At 43.5% G+C, this 21162-nt stretch overlaps 1 protein-coding gene across 4 annotated transcripts in view; it reads right to left on the bottom strand.

Annotated features, from left to right (window-relative positions):
* galnt14 (UDP-N-acetyl-alpha-D-galactosamine:polypeptide N-acetylgalactosaminyltransferase 14 (GalNAc-T14)) overlaps positions 1-21162 on the bottom strand; it is a 137107-nt gene that overhangs the window by 31996 nt on the left and 83949 nt on the right. For all 4 annotated transcript variants that reach the window (XM_027284511.1, XM_027284510.1, XM_027284512.1 and 1 more), the window contains 3 exons: positions 15912-16010; positions 6605-6672; positions 2511-2576 (listed from right to left, as the gene is read on the bottom strand). In XM_027284511.1, coding sequence (XP_027140312.1) covers positions 2511-2576; positions 6605-6672; positions 15912-16010 — 233 coding nt within the window. The remainder of the gene's footprint in view (positions 1-2510; positions 2577-6604; positions 6673-15911; positions 16011-21162) is intronic.

Below are 21162 nucleotides of genomic sequence, written 5' to 3'. Positions count from 1 at the left end.
TGATATATTAATATCACATGATGATGTGTAGCTTCAGATCAGGTGAATGGAAAGGGTCCTCACAAGTCTCTCAGTACTTATGTGTGTGTGTGTGCGTGTGTGTGTGTGTGTGTGTGTGTGTGTGTGTGTGACATTGAAGACATACACTATGAGTCTGGTGTGTTTTTATGGGCATTAAAAGACAATCAAGTCAGGAGGCCTGAAGCCATAAACTATTAACTAGCCAAACTGATGAACCCTGCCTGTGTGTGTGTGTGTGTGTGTGTGTGTGTGTGTGTGTGTGTGTGTGTGTGTGTGTGTGTGTGTGTGTGTGTGTGTGTGTGTGTGTGTGTGTGTGTGTGTGTGTGATCAGCATGACTGTGCTATAATGAAATCCTTCAGTGACAGCATGTAGGACAAGAGTCCCTGTTGTTAAAGAGAGAGAGGCAGACACAGAAGTGAACCGGGAGCAAAATAAAACAGAATATAAGAGAACGGGGGACAAAGCGTGAGGCGAAGATAAAAGACCAAAGATATTAGCCCAGCTCATATTCTGAGGTGCAGCAATCTCAGTTCAATTGGCACAGCCAAAAAACACGCGCCAGAAGTGATTTCTACTTTCTGCCACAGTGAGAATGATGCTATTTAAACTCAGGTGGCACCAAATAACAGTGTCTGCGGAGACGCCTGAAAACGTCTGTCTGACATTTGTTCAGAGCGAGGACACACTCTGAAGCATCCAGACAAGACGACGCTCTGATGGAGGGGGGGATTGTGAAGGCTCATTTCTGACCTGTGACAGCTGAGAAGTCATTAAGTGAAGTGGCTTTGTGTTTCTGTGGTGTATAAGAGACTGTTGGTGGGGTGTACGGCGAACGCTCGCTTGTATGAACGAGGTGTACTCTGTAATTACAGTGCCATGCATGTTCTGGAAATCTCACGTCTGAGGCGAAGCCTTCAGAAGGAAAGCTTTTACCGTAGCGGCGGGCTTTCGTGTTTTTTTACATTCACGTCAAACACCTCTGGAGAAAAAAGGGCGAAGCAGTCAGAGGTAGAAACTACGAGCCCGCAGAGGTGAGATGGATTTCTGATCTTAACGCTAAATCTACTGTACAGAGGGAATGTAATTCTCTTTTTGATAGTGTCTTCATGGTCTGCATGCTCTCTTCTCTCTTTCTTATTATTTGATTCTTTATTTGGTTCAGCTGGCACAAAGTCATTGCTACTCTTCCCGGGGTCCATGTATTACTATTTATATACAGTGTGAGAAAGCAGCCTTTCCCTCACACTGTCTTCTTTATTTAATTTTTAGCTCTGATATCAGTGCAGAAAGAAGAGAATGGTCCTCAACACTGGAATCAAGTTTCTGAAAAACGTATTTAAAAACGAAGCTGCTCTGTGGAGGCCTTGTGCTGGTGATTGAAGAAGAATCAGATCATCGTGTGTTTGGCTGCAGCGGGGATACAAGACGCCAATCTGATGATCAGACTGCTCCACAGTTCGCCTCACATGTCAGTAAAACTGGTCACTGTCTAGGTGGAGTTCATAGATCACACTGTGATATATGCCTGTTGTTTATTTCATGTACCCAGCGTCTACGTCTGTGTCTTAAATAGTGACAGTGACAGCTGTGGTCAACTGACACAGACAGTGAATGAGAGAGAGGGAGTTCTGGAAGCCGGTGAATCAGAGAAACAGAAAGTTCATTTCTAAATTGTTTCACAGCGGTGACATTCCTCACACCAGCACCAGCCTCCACACGACCCCGTGGCGATGTGCTGCAGCGCCTGATCTGGTCTAATCGCAGCCTCGAATAATCCGCACGCTACCTCCACATGCATCCAGAATGACAGGAAGCTTTTCTGGCTCATATTCGTCTATTTCCTTCCCAAAACGCTCATGACCCCATCACATTGTCAGGCTGTCATGTTAATTTTTGTATATTTAAGAGCATGGAGGCAGCTCCAAATGGATTATATAGACAAATGATAAGCACGGCCATGACGCATGGCTGTATTAATATCCAGATTTTGTGTGAATGAGGCATTAACTCTCCGCCGGTTGTCATTTATGAATTTTGCTGCTTTTATGCAGATTTCCTGGCATTGTGCAAAAGGAGATGTCAAATTTTAGGTTTGAATTTGTGGTATATTTAGTCTGAGTTCATGGAAGACGTCTTTCTCTTCAGTAACGTTTCTTTTATGGCGGCCTGCGCCTCTCCGGGCTCTATTTCAGCAGCAGCTCCTGTCACTTCAATTCACCTCAGGTCATTTCAGTTCTGCGGCGCCGTACGTCGCCAAAGATGAATGAATCAATTTCACTTCACTCACTGTCCGTCCGTTAATGTGTCTGTCTGTCTGTCTGTGGCGTGTTTATATATGGACATGTTTATGCAAAGAGATGAAAAAGCCAATTTATTCCACACACACACACATGCTCACATACAGCATACCGCTGACAACACTCATACAAAGGCAGGATGGATAATTAAACATGCAAATACACATACACACACACGGCTGTTGCCGTACCTTCTCTCTTGTTGTTGCGGACACATTTGACTTTGGGCAGTTTGGTGAGAAGCTGGCAGTCGCTTTCTGAAAAAAAAAACAACAACAACAACAACAACAAAGAAATCGCAGAGTGAATTCAAATGAACAGCATAATATATAATAGAACTGGATACAACATTGTGTGCTGTGAAATAAATCTGGATAATTTCTCGACTCTGGAGGGAAATTAGCAGCTTGTTGAAAAGCTCGGCAGCAGCAGGACGGCGATTCAAAGCTCTCTGTTTGACAACTCAGACATCTGACTCAGACATTTGTTTAGTTGCTGCTCCCTGCTGAATTTTTTGTCGCTTTTGTATTATTTTTTTTTTTTGAATATAGCCGTCTGCTGAAATGCATGTTCAAAAAAATAATAATAATACTTTGGTGGAAAGCGTCAAAGAGAAAAGAAGGAAAGGAAAAAGAGAACTGCTCGGATATGAGTGGGATGAATATTTAATACGTGTTTGGAAAAAAAAAAACATTGGCCCTGGAAATATCAATACAATTAATTTATGAAAATACTTAACTGTATTTCCAAAGACAGTGAGGTAACAACAGATACTAGAGTTTAGAACAGATTTATATTCAAGATCTAAAAACATGATTTCCCAGAGCGCACACGTCCAAAATCAAAAGCTATGAGTATGTGTTGTGAAAAGACCAAAAATAAAAAAAGATTTGAGGAAGAAAAACCTTCAGTCACGCTGCGTCAAAGTTTAGTGGCCCTGAATAACTCCGAACCACCATCAGAGCCCTTTTGAACCAGAGGGGACGCCTCATTGCTCGTCTCTCCGCTGAACTTCTCCTTTTAAGTGGGAAACTGCAGAGTTTTTGTGAGAAGAGGCGAGAAAACACTTTGACCCAGACAGAAATGTTTTGACCCGCTGTGAAGGTGAACGCTTTTTTTTTTTTTGACCTGAGATCCAGAAACTACAATTTTCTCCTGAAACTAAAAGTTTCGTCAGGACTCTCTCTCTCACTCCATCAAGGTTTTAACCAGTAAACTGCAGCTATTGCAACACAATGCATTTCAGTTCGGCAGTCTCCTTTACAAGACGTTACAAGAGTCTACTCACAGTCAGTCTCAGAACCCGTCGGCTATCGTCTGACGTGGATTTAGTCTCTGGGGGACAATGGCCAATGTTTCAGGCCTTCCGGTGTAAGAGGTATCTGATATCCTCTGACTCAGACTTCCTCAGCACTCTGATTAGTAACTTGATATGCGAGAATGAAGAAGAAAAAACATTTCTGCCAATCTCTACAAGCGGTTGCAATCGAAGCCCGATCAGATGTGACTGGTCAATACTGCTCGGAGTACAAACGGAAACCAGAGGGCTTAGAGCGCCAATATCTCGGTCCAGATGTCACATTCATATGCGAGTATGTGTTAAACATCCAGCTGTTTTTATCAAGCGGCGACCTTCAGACTCTTTTAACGTAAAACAGGTCATACTAAAGCAGAAACCCCAAACCAGGTCAGGTTTGAATGGAGACCGTTACCTGGTGATGAGTTTAAAGACTGTGGAGGAGCTCAGCTACTTTGGAAAAAAAACATAAATCATGATTTTCTTATAAATGCAATTCACATATTTTGGCTGTAAGAATAAACTGTGCATGGTAGAAGAAGGTGGAATGAACACATCTGGAGCGTGACAGGTGGTGTAGATAAACAGGACTGCCGGGATACGTCAGACAATCCCTGAATAGAAAACTTCACATCCCACGATGATGCTGATAATGTGGATTCACAGTCTTTCTGGCTGAGACAGAATCACTGTGCTGTCATGCAGCAGGAGGAAACAAAGCAGGTCAAATATCCCAGAATAATTCAGTGGAAGAAATTAGGAATTTTGCCAAAGGCGAGATATAAATGACACACTGCTGTGTGGGAGGAAATGAGATGAAGTTTTGTGGTTTTGCAGATCAGCCTTCACACTTAGTTGCAGGGTGACATGTTTCCAGTGTGCACACAGGGTCATTAACCCTGTTTATCCAGTTTTCTCCTCATTTGCACATGTTCTTTCTTCTTCTTACACCAGCCTCCACTGCTGATTGCATCCCTCCGCCGTCTTGTTCCTCTTCTCTGACTGTTTAACCTTCATTACCAGACCTTTCACTCCTGCACGTGTCTTGATTGGGTCTCAGGTTAACTCAGCAGGTGTCTTTGATAATGGGATGTTGGAGATGTGGAGAATCTGGAAGTACTGAGCCAGGTTTCAGAGTGAACGCTCAGCAACGTTGTTTTTTCTGTACTAGAATTAATTGGTGTTCATGTTTTCCCCTCCCGCTGCAAAACTTCTTTTCATGTTCAGATCTCTGTGTTTCACCAACTACAGAAAGCAAAGCTGAATACAAAGGAGGACGAGGAAGCAGCCGTGTGGCGGAGACATTTAGTCCTTCTTAATTTGTGACGTGATGAGTTCACGCCTGCAGCACAAAGCTACAGGTTGTGGATCCACTACCAACGTGCTGACTTTTCAAACTAAAGTGCTGAAGTTTTCGTTTCCTTGAAAACATTTCAACCGTGACTTCACAGCGAGGGAGATAAATAAACGTGTAATACGCGAGCGACCTCGAACACAGACGAACAAATCAAATCTTATTATCAGGCGTTGGTTTTCTCCTGCATCTGCTGTTTCGCCGCACGTCGAGTTTTCCGTTGCACGTTCGTGTTTCTCTTATCACTGCTGTACTCCCTGGCCATAAAAACCAAATGTGCAGACGTATTTCTGATCGTATCAAGGTCAGCAGATACAGACAGAAACTTATTTTCTTCTACAGCAAACCAGAACAATTTCTGTGGGTTCAAGGCTTTTAACGGTCTATGGAAAATAACTTTAACTGTCCACTGTTGTACTTCAATTTAGACCATTTTATTCCACTTAAAACTTCGACTCAACAACAGTACTCCACTGCGTCATTACAGGAGAAATATTCCCCCTGAGATCCTGGAACACTCTGCTCTCTCTCCCGCACTCTCTATACTTAAACTGTGAATAGAAAATAAATATATATATAAATCTCGAAGTCAGAGAGTAAGTTATGTAAGTTAGTCATTAAGTTTTAAGTTTGTTTCAGTGTTTTTGAGTTATACATAATTAAAAGATTGGAATAAGAATGAATGTTGTGAATGGATATTCTGAGCTATATGCAGAAAATATATGAGTGGCATAAACTACAAATATTTAAGTTCTAGTTACCTCAGAATTTTGAGTTTATGAACTAAAACATTTGGAGTTCTGCTGCCTTATTTGTGTTCACAGTGTCATTTTCACTTTCTACTGTGTCGTGTTGCTGCTTCTGCTAAAAAGACACGGCTGGCACTATTCTGTATTTCTGTTTCTTAAAGAAATCAGGAAACTTCTCTCCTCACCTCGTGTGTGTTGGCTCACATTAAAGATCTACATCTTTAAGACAGCTGGACGCTGCAGCTCTTAATTAACTTCACTCACACAGGAGGAGCGTGCATTCATTTTGTTGGGGACTATTTTCAGCTGTCAAATCCGCATTTAGTGCTCTAGTGAGTATTTGGAACAGCAGGACGGTGTATGTGAATAAACTACAGTGTGTGTGTGTGTGTGTGTGTCCATGATAATGAAGGAGCATGTCATCCAGCTGATTCACTGGTGTGTTTTTAATAGTTTTTGACAACAATGCAGCTCTGTGGCACAGAGGAAGAAGATATATATATAAATAATGTTTTCATGCACAAAGACTGGTTTTAATCTTTTCACCGGGTTTGTTGACAGTAAGAAAAATAAAGACCAGCCTGTTTTTTTGAAGAAGATGAATCATATTAAGTTTCTCTTGTCTGTTGGGTCTGTTTCACCTGGACTTTGTGTCTCTCTGGAGACAGAGCGGACACAGCTGCAGGCGATGTGCAGCTCATCTGTCTCCTCTTTGACCCAGAATGGAGGTCTCTCTTTTCATCCTCATTGTAATCCTGAAACCGTGGACCCAGCTGCTGTGGACGCATCGCTCTGTCTGACCTGTTATGCGGGTCTCATCTCTGTTATCTATGACCTGGAATGTGTGTGTGTGTGTGTGTGTGTGTGTGTCGAGCAGCAGCTCACCGTCGTCACTGAAGTCGTCCACCAGAATGATCTCATGGATGAGGTGAACTGGAGTTCTGTTCAAAACGCTGGAGAGACAAAAGAAGAACATCAGTCTCAAATCTGCACAAACACAAGTGTACGGCCGATCAAAGTGTGTGTGTAATATACGCCGAGCTGACAAGTAAATGCCAACCTGCACACACACGCACACACACACACACTCAGCTGCTCATGAATCCATTATGTGCGCACTGCATGCCATATGAAACAACATATTGAAAATGTCAGCCCAAATTCCAGTTATGAAAATGCATGACGTGTCGCCTCTAAAAAACTATTTCATTAAGGGGTGAGATTGAAACATAAAAAATTCATAACTTTTACTGGACGAAAATAAGAAAATGTGTTTTGTTCTGGGTCGGTTTCTGTGCCACTTTAGTTCATTATTCCTGCTCCTCAATAACCTCTGTGTTCATCATCCCCTCTGGATGAGGCTGAGGAGGGAGGAAGGCACAAGAAGCATAGGTATGGGTGAAAGAGGGAGAGAAAGGAGGATGGGAGATGGAGGAAGAGATGAGGGGAAAAAAGTGAGGTTGGTGAGGGGATAAAGATGGAAGAAAATATGAAGGGAGGAAAGAAATAAAGTAATAAGTGAGGAGGGAAGTAACACAGAAGGAAGGAGGGAAGAAGGAAAGAGGAAACAGGGCTGCATGGAGGATGTACAGGCAATGGAGAGAAAAGGGAACAAGAAAAAGTGATAAGGAGGAGAAAGAGGATGATGAGAGAGAGATTATGGAAAGAAAGGAGAGAGGAAAAAGAAAAGAAAAGAAAGGGAGTAGCAAAGGAAGGATGAAAGAAAGTCTAGTGTGTGTATATTTATGATGTTGATGAAAAGATGAAAATGAGACTTTGGGGTTAATTCCAGATCTTTGTTCAGTTTTCCGTTGATACACGTTCACTGTCTTTGTCAAATAAACAAAAATAAAATGAAATGTAAGAAAAACACGGAGGATAAATGAACAGAGGTGTGACAGATTAATCAAAGTACAACGGAGCAATCTCCAGGACGGACGGAGCTAAGGAGGAGGGAGCAGAAGGAGGGACGGCAGATTGTTGGTTGATTGAGACAGAACGGACTGAATTCAGGAGAGGTGAAAGTGAAGACGGGAGCGAGGGATGGAGGGAGCTGAAGCTGATAATGGAGGAGGAGGAGGTGTGGAGCGAAACTACGAGTCTCTGAGGGACCAGACCCCATCAGGAAGAATGATGGATGCAGGGAGGGAGGGGGGAGGTGGAGCGAGATGAAAGAGTGAGGGATAATAAAGGAGGAGAGGGAGAGAGAGAGAGAGAGAGATGGTGGGCTAGTAAGGGAGACAAATAACCCTGATTGTAACTCTCTCTCTCTCCGTGGAGTTGAGGAGCGATCAGGAGAGATGGATGAACGGATTGATGGATGAGATGGAGGGAAGAAGGGAGGAGAGAGGTGGAGGAAGGAAGGAAGGAAGGAAGGAAGGAAGGAAGGAAGGAAAGGGGGGGCAAGCAAACAAAGAAAGAAGGGTGGAATCAAGAAGACGGAGAAATGAGGTGATCAAGTCAAAAGTCAAGAGTGTATTTATCTCATTAGATCATATTAACTCCTCCACTGAATCTATCTATCTATCTATCTATCTATCTATCTATCTATCTATCTATCTATCTATCTATCTGTCTGTCTGTCTGTCTGTCTGTCTGTCTGTCTGTCTGTCTGTCTGTCTATCTATCTATCTATCCGTGTTACAGTGAGGCAGACAGACATGGATGGATGGACACAATCCACTCTTTTTCTCCACCTCCTCTCCTCCCTTTCACCACCTCACACTCTCTAACACACACACACACACACACACACACACACACACACACACAGGAGTTTCCCGTTCTCTGGTTCACAGGCCACTAGCTATGAGGCTTAACCTCCCCTCAGGCGTGCCGAGGGAGAAGCTATCTTCGGCTCACAGAAAATATTATCACCGCTGACAATGCCGCAGTCGCCTGCCACAGAATAGCAGCTCTGTATCTGCGCCGCTCATTTCCAACACTCCATATATCAATTTTAGGGGGAAGTTTTGGGGGAGAAATTTTCATTACCTACAGCTGCCATTTGGAGAGCGCTTTCATCCAAAGTGTCTTAGGAGCGTTGCATTTTTAGAGCTGCCTGTGTGTGTGTGTGTGTGTGTGTGTGTGTGTGTGTGTGTGTGTGTGTGTGTGTGTGTAAATGTAAACCCACTCTCTGGCTGCTGTACGGCTGGGTTCAATCCTCACAGGAGGTAACCCGTGCTTGTGTGCACTCACAGTCGAGCGAGACAATTTGGATAAAAGGCTGCTCCTGAAATTCTTCAGTCGATGACAAACCCTGCCGTGTTGTAGCTCCTCACATTGTTTGGCGTCGTCGTCAAACGGACACCGACAATCTCTTCATGTTCAGTTAATGACCGATACGTCGATCGATTTTGTGTCTTGTCAATTTCGCAAAGACGGGCAACCTGTCTTGCCAAATGCATGCTGGGACAGGATCCAGCCCCACACACAACCCTGAACAGGAGATGCAGTTTAGAGAACGGACAGATGGACGGTGAGTCAATTAGCTCGCTAACTACAGAATTAGGCAGAAACAGGTGTGGACTGAAGTCCGGTAGAAGACATTCAGACAAGTGTTTAAACTGTGGGCGCACATCGAGGTCAGGAGCACGAGTTTGAAATGTGATTTTGATTGTAACTTTATTTAAAGGATGCCAGAGTTTATACAAGAGTGACGGAGAAGAAAGAGAAATATGGACACTGTGGGACAGGAGTTGATTTATTCAACCACTTCCTTTTCTTTTATCTTGAAGTCCAGCAGGATTCGCTTGTATTGTTCCGAAGGCGAGCAGCTTTTCGTTTCATAAGTTACTGCAACATTTATGTTTGTTTTTAGCACTGCTAGCAGGCTTGCCTCTGGTCTGACACCAAAGTTCAGACTGAACAACTCTCAACAACCTTTGGATGGAGTGCCATGAAATTCTGACTTTCAGACATTCATGGTCCCCGGAGAATGAATCCAGAGAGGGTGAAACGATCCTACACACTGGACCTTTAACATTTCATGTCATAATCAGCTCACCATCAGCCTGATCTGTACTTGTTAACATGGATGTTGACTTGCTGTTCTCTGTTGAACTGTCTTTGTCAGTAGAAAACATCACAAGCTTTATGTTTGGTTGGAGCTCTTACTTTGTGTTATGTCTAATTATTAGTGTAACTAACACTCTAACTCTCCCCTCTCTGCCTAAAAGATATTCACACCAGACGCCGTAAGAACAAGGCGAGGAGAATCATTAAGGATCCTGGATAAACCAGGAAGAGCTTCTGCCCTCAGGACACTGGGATCATAAACGAGGACACTATTATTATTGAACAAGTTGAATAGATTTCATTGAGACTGTACTTTAATGACAACTAAAGTTGCTCGTCTGTTCGCTCCTGTCTCCTCTCTCTCCTTTTAAAGCCTTCGGTTCACTTCTGTCTGTGCACTGAACACTCCCCACTCGCCTCCATGAAGGCAGATGTGTTTGCTGAACGTGTGACGCAGCTACAAAAACCTCTATTACGGGTTTCAGATCGTCTCGCCTCTTTGCTGCCCAGGATTTATGGATTTATTTACACCCGAGAAGCGATGCTTTCAACTGTCGTGAGCAAGATCTCTTCTGCTCTGTTGGTTACCGTGAAAACACGTTGCAAATCCTCCATGTGTATGGGGTATTTAGTTTTTTATTCCTATTGTAAATCAGGTGCAAAATTGCTTTTCTCTAACTCCATTCCCTACAGGTGAGGAGTCAAATTAGTTTCTACTGTTCATGCAGGATTAGACTTTGCTCAGGGTGCAATTTTGTTTCTTCTTCATCCTCTCTAAACCTTTCTCCCTTTCCATCTTTCTCCGTTTGTACCTCCGCTCCGTCCCATCCCTCTCTCCTCTCCTCTCTCTGCCTGATTGGTTATCTGACAGCCGGTTCTTCCATCCTCTACCTTGCTGAAGTAATTCATCACCACTTTCTCTCCACCTCTGCATCCACCAGTCTTTCCATTCATCCGCATCCCACCATCTTCCTCCAACCTATTTCTTCATCAAGACTTCTGACAGCAGAGGAAGAATTTCACAGCGAAAATGAGACGAGGGGAAAAAAAAGTCTTTATTTATTCTTGGATATTTTTAGAAATGTGTAAACTTTACAGATTTGGCTTTTTAAAATCATCCACTGCACCTTTTTCATTGTGTGTTAAATCTGTCTTGCTCTGACAGAAAGCCTTTTCCAGCACATCCACAGAAACTGTTCTTAGAGGGGGGAAAAAATCCTGATTCAGCCACTCAATACACTCCGTTCTGTCTAACTACCGGTGATGCATTATGCCGTATATCTGCACCCAGTAAATACTGTCTCATCACTGCTGATCTACAGTGCTGTACATCTACATTTATCAGTCCCAGTCTGGGGTCAAAAGGCTAGTTTGCTCACAATAAATACACTCCCGTCGCTGCTAATCTACCATGATCTATATCGATATTCACTCATTAATGTCTCGTGATGTTTATTTAGTGGGTGCTGTATGTATCGGCTCATCGCTGATGATTTAATGCCTCGTACAGGCTCTGAATGGTATCTAGATGGAATGAAATGTCTCATCACTGATGATCTGTAATGCTACATATCAGCATCCTGCAAACGCTGTGTAATCTCGATAAATATTGTCTAATCACAGCTGAGGTTGGGCGCCAAATGTATTCAGTGAATGCCGTCTAATCAGGAATGTTAAACAATTTTTAAAGGTACTGCAGATGTTTTTTGCCCACTGATCAAAAGAAGAAGAAAGACATGTTAGGGGTGAGCAGGTTCAGGTGAATCTTCGGACCTCTTAGTTCTGTTTCCAAACTCAGTGATTAGCGGATCCGAGCGAATATAGTGATGTAGCCGACTGGATTGGAGGAACTGCTTCACGTGGCTCTCCCTTCGGTGACGTATTGCAAACAATGCAACTGTGTCCTAACCCAAATTAAATGAACTCAGGATCTAATCACTGATTTTTTTTGCACCAATAACACCACAACTAATTCCTGGTATGTGAAAACCTGATTGTGATTGTGTTTCAGTCGTGCAAAGTCTACAGTCTACTTGGATTTTTTAAAATGAAGAAAAAAGATTAGATTAAAATGATCATGGCATTATTTATTTGCCAGATTGTCCCTCACCCTCAACTACGTTGACTTAAGGTACAAAGATTGAGATGGAAATGAAGAAGAGCAGAGTATAACGGAGCCGTATTAAACCCCGTCAAACAGTAAACTTGCAGCAGAAAGCAAAGACTATCAATCTGCCTAATGACCTCTTCCTAATAAATCCTGAGTGATCAGCTGGAGAGGAAGTGATCCGGACTCTTTACTGTGCGTTTTTTAGGTCCACTGAATCAGAAAGTGCTGAGCTGGTGCTGATCTAGACTGAGATCTCTCCCTCCCTCGCTCTTTTTCCCATGATGCTCCTGTGGCTCCTCCATAATAATGGAAGCTTTGCAGCTCAGGAGGCTGCTTCACACGCACACACACACACACACACACACATGCACACGCAAAGTCAAAACAAACTAAACCCATTAAAACCAAATATGTCCTCAGAAGTGCCACGTCTCTCTTCTCTCTCGGTCTCTGTCTTTCTTTTCCCTCCGCCTGCTTATCTCTCGCCCGACAGAGACGGAGAAGATGAGATCAATTTTCGGATCGGAGCCTGATTAAATATCGACAAGGCTCGGTTCTCCCTCAGAGAGCAACTCTTTGATCACAAGATGAAAAGCTTTCAAAGTGCCCATCATTGTCTCAGAAATCAAACTTATTAAAGTTCGGGCCTGCGTGCTGCCGAGCCCCAAAGCGCACAAAACTCCCCAAATTATACCCTTATACCCTTTTATAATGTAATTGTGGGCATTCAACGTGCTTTCAGTGTTTTCAGAGTCCCCGGAGCAAAGCACGGCTGCAAATATTTGAAAGAAAACGTATCTGGCTATTATCTGTCTCTTCATGTTTTTCTTCTCTTTCTGCTTGAAAAGTGACGCTTGAAATTAGATTGCGATTTTTTTGCTGTCTTCCACTAAACATCTTTCAAAGCCTCTTAGAAAAAGTTTGGTATCTTCTGTAAACTTCAGTGAAGCTTCACTTCACATTAACACAGTTTCTCACATTAGCATTGGGAGCTGTTGGTTGTTGTGCAGTAAAAAAAAAAAATGACAGTAGCATCTTTGTATGAACCGCAGGTTAAGCACCTTCATCACTATGATGTACTGTATGTGTCTAAACTGAAACCAGAGGCTGGCTCTAAGGTGGAGGACCAGTCCCAAACCTGATGGTTTGCTTTTGGGTCAGCAGTAATGTAAATTACACACAACTTGTAGTTAATGAGCCAAAACATGCAAAACTGCATGATGGTCCATTAAACGTCCAATTAAGCAAGACACTAACACCTGATCCAGTCTGACCTCTGACCTCTGAGTAAGTAAAAGGAGAAGTTGAGAACTCCCTATAAAGTACATTAAACGAATCACGATCTAAAACACATTTATTAGACGGCTTGTTTGAATATTCAAGTACTACAATCTGTTTCTAAACAGCAGACGGGTATGGACACAGTACTGACTGTAGACTCTGGAGGACAACAAACCAATGGAATATTTTTTAAATGATTGATTTAAAGGTTTATTTCACAATAATGACTGTCCCGCTGTACATTATTTCTTAGATACTATGCAGATACTTGAAAACGTGTCAGAACTTTCGCTCCACACTTCTCCTGACTCGTCACATCACCGTGTTCATTTGGCTTGGTTCTGGTTGTCAGCCGCTGTCTTGTGATTCACTGACTCATGAAAAAAAAACAAAAAAAAAACCTGTAAATGTCAAGCGATCTTTCAGTGCGGTATTTTAACTTTCCCAAAGTACTTCAGTGTGCCCGTAAAGACAGCAGGTGAAGCACTTCTCTCAGAGTGGACACTTTCTGTGGATGTACCTTAACTCGAACGCAGAACAGCAAATAGCAGCTTGAAAAAGTAAAATGTCAAGATGAAATAGTAAAATGTCAAAAGCTGATCCAATCAGCTGCGCGGTGTTTGTCGAGTTGCTGAACAGCATCAGAATACCCCCCCCCCCCGTATCTTATCTGCAAACACCATGCATGTCTTGAAGGAGAGATGTTTTCCTATAATTAGTCACATCCTGTCTCTGGCAGCTTTTAGTTTGTTGGTTGGACGTCACTTTGTACAAACTCATTTGTCGGTTTCAAACAAACTTTCAGTCTCTCAGAGCTACAACAAATGAACCTAATGGATTATCATAATAAATAACATGTATGTAAAACCTCTGACAGATCAACTAAAATAATTAATTCTTACTCTTTATGTCCATAAAGCTTTGTCTGCGTGTTATTTCATCTATTATTAATGAACAGTGTGTAATACTAGTGGGTCTCTCACATCAAAACAATAACAATAACGTAGTTTGATGACAAGGTAAAGTTGTGTGGGATCATGGGAGTTGTTGTCTTTATTGTCCATCCTCATTCTGTGAGGAGATGTCGGAATAAAGCATTTGGTAACATTGTTGGAGACGTTTGGGGTCACAACTCAACAAAATATATAAAGTGACATAGGTCTATGACAGAGGAGTCGAGCTTTGTGTTCAGACCTGCAAATTAAGTGTCTGAATGAATCGTCGCTGCCACGGCTGTGTTCGTTTTAAAATAAAACTGTCGGCTTCAGAGGATCCTGAGCGTCATGGTGAGAGCAAATGTTCCAAATTCACTAACTAAAAATAAAAAACAGCCAAACTTCTTCACCACCGGCAACACACACACACACACACACACACACACACACACATATACAGCAAGACTTACATACAGAGCCAGAGCCAAAGGGAGCATTGGGGCTCAGGGAGACAGATTGTCTTTTAATTGGTTGAAAACTGCAGAGCTTTGAGAAGGGCTGAAGGGGAGGACACACACACACACACACACACACACACACACACACACACACTGTCCTCTGTGATAGTACGGAGACGTAGCCGGTCCCTGTTGAGTGACTGGTATAATGAGCTGAACCCAGGCCAAAACCAGGAGCTGTGTGTGTGTGTGTGTCTGTTTGTATTGTGTGTGTGTGTGTGTGTGTGTGTGTGTGTGTGTGTGTGTGCAGCGACCTGCTGATATCATCAAACTGAAAGACAGACGATGGTTCAGAGATTCGGAGGGTCAGGAGTGTAAATGTGTGTTTGTGTGTGTGTGTGTACCATCGCTGCATCTCGACTGTAATTTTTGGCAGCTGAATGTTTCTTTGCTTGTCAGCCAAAAGTTTGACTGAAGACTGGCGCGCACACACACACACACACACACACGCACACACACACACACACAACACACACACGCACACACACACACACACACACACACACACACACGCAGATCATTAAAACCTCGAGATGCTGATAGTCAATATTTTGCCTGAATTTAATGCCTCGATGTTGCAGCAGTTCATAAATCAGACCATGAAATTACACTTTACACCTCTTCAGGTGTTATTAAGTAATAAAGACACAAACCCAGGCGTTCACATTTACAGTCAGCGAGGCATTTTGCCAAATAACAAATGGGAACTTTCAGAATTTTGGAGATATATGATGAACCTCTGGTTCTACTGAGCCCTCAAGAAGAGCTCAGGTATAGAGACAGAGTGCTGGTGCAGTGAATATCAGCACAGATGTGATTGGGTCGTAGGTTGGCCAAAGATAATCTTATTTGTTCTTTTAATTATTTATTTGGCTCCGCCTACCCAAATAGTGCCACAGCTGGTGCCAAGCACACACCAAACATGTCCTGAACACGATCTTTAAGCCACTCTGTGTAGGTGTACGTGTTACAGCAGCCAAGTGCTGTGGTGGAAATATCTTCAGTCTTTAATATTATCAGGACGTAGGTGCACTCTAAACAGGGAGCAGGAAACCAGATAGTTACGTTTCGTAACTTGGTAAAAAACTGGCTACAAGTGTGAAAAAAAATCTGCTTCCTCCATGTTTTGGAGATTATAATAATTACCCTCAACCAGAACTCCGCACTCCAGCAGCACCCATGTTTTTATAACTGACCTTCAGTCTGCATGTCCAAATGTCCTTGCTGCACCCCAAATTGCCTCAGAAGGCTGCATGACTGGTGTGTGAATGATTACTCTGGACCTGGACCACGATGTCTCAGGTGTGTAACGTGTGTAATGTGTGTGTTACCTCCTGATGGTGCGCAGCAGCGTGGATCTGGCCTCGTTGTGGAAGGTGATGATGATGGAGGTTGGAGGAAGATCAGAGTCATAATGAAGAGTGGTGCACCTACAAGAGAGAGAGAGAGCATGATTAAACATGACATCAGATCCACCAGATGGAAAGCATGTCCCACGCTTTAATTACACTGAAAGATAACGACTGGAAAAGACTTCAATTAAAAGAAGCAGCTGGAGGTTATCAGACATGCTGCTTTCACTGTAAACAGTCGACACGTTAAAGAAAAGTTATCGAATCAAACTGAAAAACTCTGACCGGACATAAGAAACTAAAGAAATCCAAGATAACGAACAGAAATAAATAGTTAATGAGCCGCCATGCTCTGTATTAATACAGGCTGCTCATATCACATGACCACGTGCACTTCAGCTGTCTGCACACGTGCACACACACGCACACACAGCGACCAAGCCATCAGACCAGACCTGTTGAAGATGAATTATAGATAACCAGCCAGAGGCTCATTAAAATACACCACATAGCACTGTGTGTGTGTGTGTGTGTGTGTGTGTGTGTGTGCTGCCTTCGCTAGGTCAGCAGCCTTTTCTTCTGAAAGAGCAGTGGCAGACACACACACACACACACACACACACACACACACACACGGTATAATGAGAAGACTGGCCTTTACCTATCAGATTGATGGATTGGTGACATTTTCAAACAGAAACAGTCTGCTTGTTCTGTTCTGGCCTTCATTTTTAAAAACCTCACCTTCCTCAAATATGAGGCGTGCGTGTGTGTGTGTGTGTGTGTGTGTGTGTGTGTGTGTGTGTGTGTGTGTGTGTGCGTGTGTGTGTGCGTATGAGCATTAGACCTAACGCGTGGTTCTCTGTCGCTTATCTAATCTACTTGCAGCATGTGTGCTTCGTTATCTGTTTGGCGAAGGTGTCCAGTTTGGAATGTTACTGATTAAAAACAATAGAAGAACAATTTGATTGATTTCACACATTTTCTAACTCTCCAAAGCCGGCAGAGTTCACTGATGAAAACTATTTTGCAGTTGCTGGTCTACAACTGTCTCGATCTGCAACATCACAGTCACACAAAAAAACTAACAGCACCGAACAGACACTGATATAAACGCTTCAGGTTTCCATCATACAGGGCTGTACCCTGATGTTTCTTCTCCTGAGGTTTGGACTTTTTAGGGGGCTACAATACGTAATAATAAATCCATTGCTTAGATTCTGTCCTGGTCCTCCAGCCAGCGTCTACTGTCGGGGATACACTGACTATAAATAAATACCTCATACAGCCCCACCACTTCAGAACCAGAACCAAACCCTTTAAATGAGCCTGATTTACTGTTTGCAGGCACAGAGGAAGAATAAAAACAGAACAGCACTATAATACAGTTTGGATTTAATCAAACTCACATCATGTATTCTGCAGCAGTTTCTATGATTTCTTCCAGGCTCTGCTTTTTCGTAACATAACTACAAACATATTCATGATAACGCCAACATGTTTTCCAGCTCGCCACATACAAAGATCGGGTTCTCTGTTGCTGTCCCACTTTGTAGTTTCAAAAGATAAGACGTATTTTCCACAGAAAAAAAATAAAAATAAATCATCTTGTGTAGCTCAGAGGCAGGAAAGAAAAAAAAAAATCTGTCTTACTTTCCTTTGAAATAAGACGACACCAGAAACATGTTGACTCGCTGTGATCTGGGAGGAAATTCCACATCAGAGGACCTCAAGAAAATGTTTAATAAAAAGCCAGAGACTCTATGAAGTCCAGTTCAGTTTATCGCTGCAACCAAAACTCACGTGACGCAGAAAACTCGTGAACACTCGTGAACGTCTTATAACTCTGCATCACGTTCTCCCAACAAATAAGCGCTGAATATGAAGACTGGACTTTCGTGTCCTTGAGCAGAACGTCGAGTCACGTCCGGTGATTTTCTGTGGGCTTAGGACATAAGCCCAATTCCTAATTTGTTGTATTAACAGGTCGGCACACACCATCAGTCAGTGCACACAGGCACCCGGCTGTGAAATAATACTATCAGCACCTCATTAACTCGCAATTTGATTTAGTTTTTTTTTGTTTTTTTTTGTTTAGAGGCGCGATGATTGAGTGTGGAACGACATCGACGAGGCTGATAACAGGATGTAAAAGAAACGAGTGATTCAGGCTTTTGTTGTTGTAACACATGAAGCAGATTGGAAGGAGTCGCTGTCTTGTGAGCTTCATTTCTTTCTTTCTGCCTTGTATACCCACACCGAGGTTTTTAAACTGAAGGCCAGAGCAGGCTGCGAGCACACTGTCAGTCTGCATTCATATTTCTTTCTGTCCTTCTTTGCTGCACGTCTCTTCCTTCCTTCCCTCTCTCTCTCTCCCTCCCAGTGAGAATAGGAACCCGCGTTGTATATATTTGTCATATCATATCCCATCATGCACCTCTCGTCCCTCTATCTCCCCGTCTCCATCTCTGGTTTTCCTCGGGTTGATTTATTCAGCAGCTCCACCAGAGAGGAACGATGAGAAGATAAAGACGAGCTGATTCTGTGTGTGTGTGTGTGTGTGTGTGTGTGTGTTTGTGTGTAAGAGAAAGAGAGAGAGAGAGGGTTTGGGAGTGAGAAAGGGACGAACGAGGCAGAGAGACGCAGTGACAGACGGGCAGAGAGACAGACAGACAGAGATGTACAGATAAAAGTTGTGCTGACAGATGACTGATGTTGAAGCTGATATGAACAAGCTTCCACACTCCCCGAGCGTATGTATGCAAGTGTGTGTGTGTGTGTGTGTGTGTGTGTGTGTGTGTATGAGAGAGTGTTAACTTCCTGATGCGTCAAAGCTCAGGAGAGCACACACACACACACACACACACACACAGAGGGAAGGAAACAGGAGGAAATACAGGAGAGGGGAGAAAATAGATGAAGGAGACGAGAGTGACAGGAGGGATAAATGATGGGAGAGGAGAAGAGGAGGAGAGGAGAGGAGAGGAGAGGAGAGGAGAAACTGTAAGAGGAGACAAATGACAAGAGTAGAGGAGAATAGTAGCAGGAGGATAAAGAGGAGGTTAGATGTTAGGAGCAAACATGAGAGGAGGGGAGAGATTAGGAGAGGATGTATGGCACGAGGAGAGAGGAGAGAGGCGTGATGAGAAAGGGGAGAGGAAAGAAGAAGAAGAAGAAGAGAGGATTAGAGAGGAGTGAAGGAGAGAAAATGTACGAGGAGAGAGAGGATGGAGAGAAGCGAAGGGGAGAAAGGAGTGAAGGAAAGAGGAGGGGAGACGAGGCAGAATAAGAGACAAGAAGAAAAGAAATGAGTGAAGTGAAAAGTGTGAAAAAGAGAGAGAGCGGCTCACAAAGACAGCACTGCCATAAATCACAGAGAAATCCATTTCATCCGGCAGAGATAAAAATAAACAGCAAAGTGTTAAAGTAAACTTTAATCATGAAGCATTTAAAGCTGAAGAAGAGAAGAAGAACTGGAGAAGTTGAGCCCAGAGTGGACCCCTCATGTTTTCTCCATGTTCCTCTCTCCCTGTCTGTCTGCCCATCATCAGCCATCAGCACACCTGTCTGTCATGTCTACCCACGGCCAGTCTCTGCTGCACGCTGGTATGAGGCTAGTTTACTTTATGACACCCCCTCACATCTGCTAGAGAGAGTGCTCCTATTGGTTGTTGACACAGTTCATGCGATTGATCGTCACTATTTGCATGAGCCAAGAAAACTTGTTTGATATTAGCACAACGTCAAGACGAGTTTAAGACTGACCAAAGTCAGCTGGTGCTGAGTTTCGTGACCGTCTTACACTAAAGCATTAGTTAGTCTACCTGAGACTAACACCTGTGGTCTCTGGGTCAGGATCTGCCTGCCCATCCACTAAACCCGTCAGCCAGCTCTCCTGCTTGGCTCTGCCACATCTCTCCATTCCCGTCGGTGGAGGCCTGTTTTCACCTTACCTGCCTGCACTGTGTGTGCGTTTAGGCCCAGCCTTACTAAACCGTGACGCAGACAAGAAAGCAAAGCAAAGCAAAGAAAAGAGAGAGAACAATGAAATGAGACAAGATCAGGGTTAAAAAGAGTTGAGGGGCCAAAAGGCCGTGAGACTGAAGGATGAGCAGAGTGTTTACTGTAGATTTCTGTCCAGATGGTGTGAAAATCACTGAGATTTGATGAGCAGAGCCATTTGAGGAGTGAGTGCTGTTTGTGTGTGTGTGTGTGTGTGTTGGCTCATCACAGTTCATCCGGGGGTGAGATAAACACATGGAAGGACGGGTCAAAACCAGCCGACACACAAACACACACAGAGCGCCTCTCTGCAGCCGACCTGTCAACGTGTGTGTTCGTGCTGCAAAATACTAATGGCCACTGATGTAGCCCTGAGATACTGTCAGGCCTGTTCACACACACACACACACACACACACACACACACACACACACACACACACACACACACACACACACACACACACACATTGTACTTACCTACCTGCAGCCTCTGATTAACACCTCTAACGCTCTCTCTCTCTCTCTGTCCTTCACTTGTTCTGCCTCCCAGCTTTTTTCTATTCTCTGTCTCTCTCTCTGTCTGTCTCTCTCTCAGTCTTTTCCTCTTTTCTTCTGTCTCACTTTGAGATGTTGCAAACATAAAAGACGTGTGAACTTACTGTAGCTCAGTAACAGTGATTTACAGCACAGTCCTCCGGCCTAAACAACAGAAAAGGTTGCTGCTTTCCACAATGAGCCGCATGACGCGATTCCTGAACTTCAATGACAGTTAACTCTGAAAAAGTTTAGGGAACTAAAAGTTGGTTAAGGTTGGTTTCTTTAATGGTCATGATGAGACGCATGCCTAGGTCCACACATGTTTTCTACAGATGTAGCAACTTAAAAGTTCCCATGTTTCCGTGACGGGACCGTGACGGGGCCGTGACTGGTCCTTGACAGGTCCTTGAACGGTCCTTGGCTGGCCCGTGACGGTAATGTAATCCCCCGCAATGACGTAGTCAGTGAGGGCCCGACTGGAAACGCCCCTAAGCAGTCTGTGTGAAAACCAGCTGCAATGCCTCATTTGTCCACGGGGAGGAGCAGTGATGTTCCGCTCTCACCGTAGACTGTCTAAACTAAGACACATCTGAACAGATACGCTGGGGTGAGCGGTGACCCGATCAGCTGAGACAGAGCACAATCATGGATGTGGTTAGTGGTGCAAAGGATCATCATGATCCGTTCAT

Source organism: Larimichthys crocea, chromosome XI, assembly GCF_000972845.2.
Source record: "Larimichthys crocea isolate SSNF chromosome XI, L_crocea_2.0, whole genome shotgun sequence".
Lineage (NCBI taxonomy): Eukaryota > Metazoa > Chordata > Actinopteri > Sciaenidae > Larimichthys > Larimichthys crocea.
The sequence above is the reverse complement of the archived record's forward strand: the minus strand, read 5'-3'. Positions and strand labels throughout refer to the sequence as shown.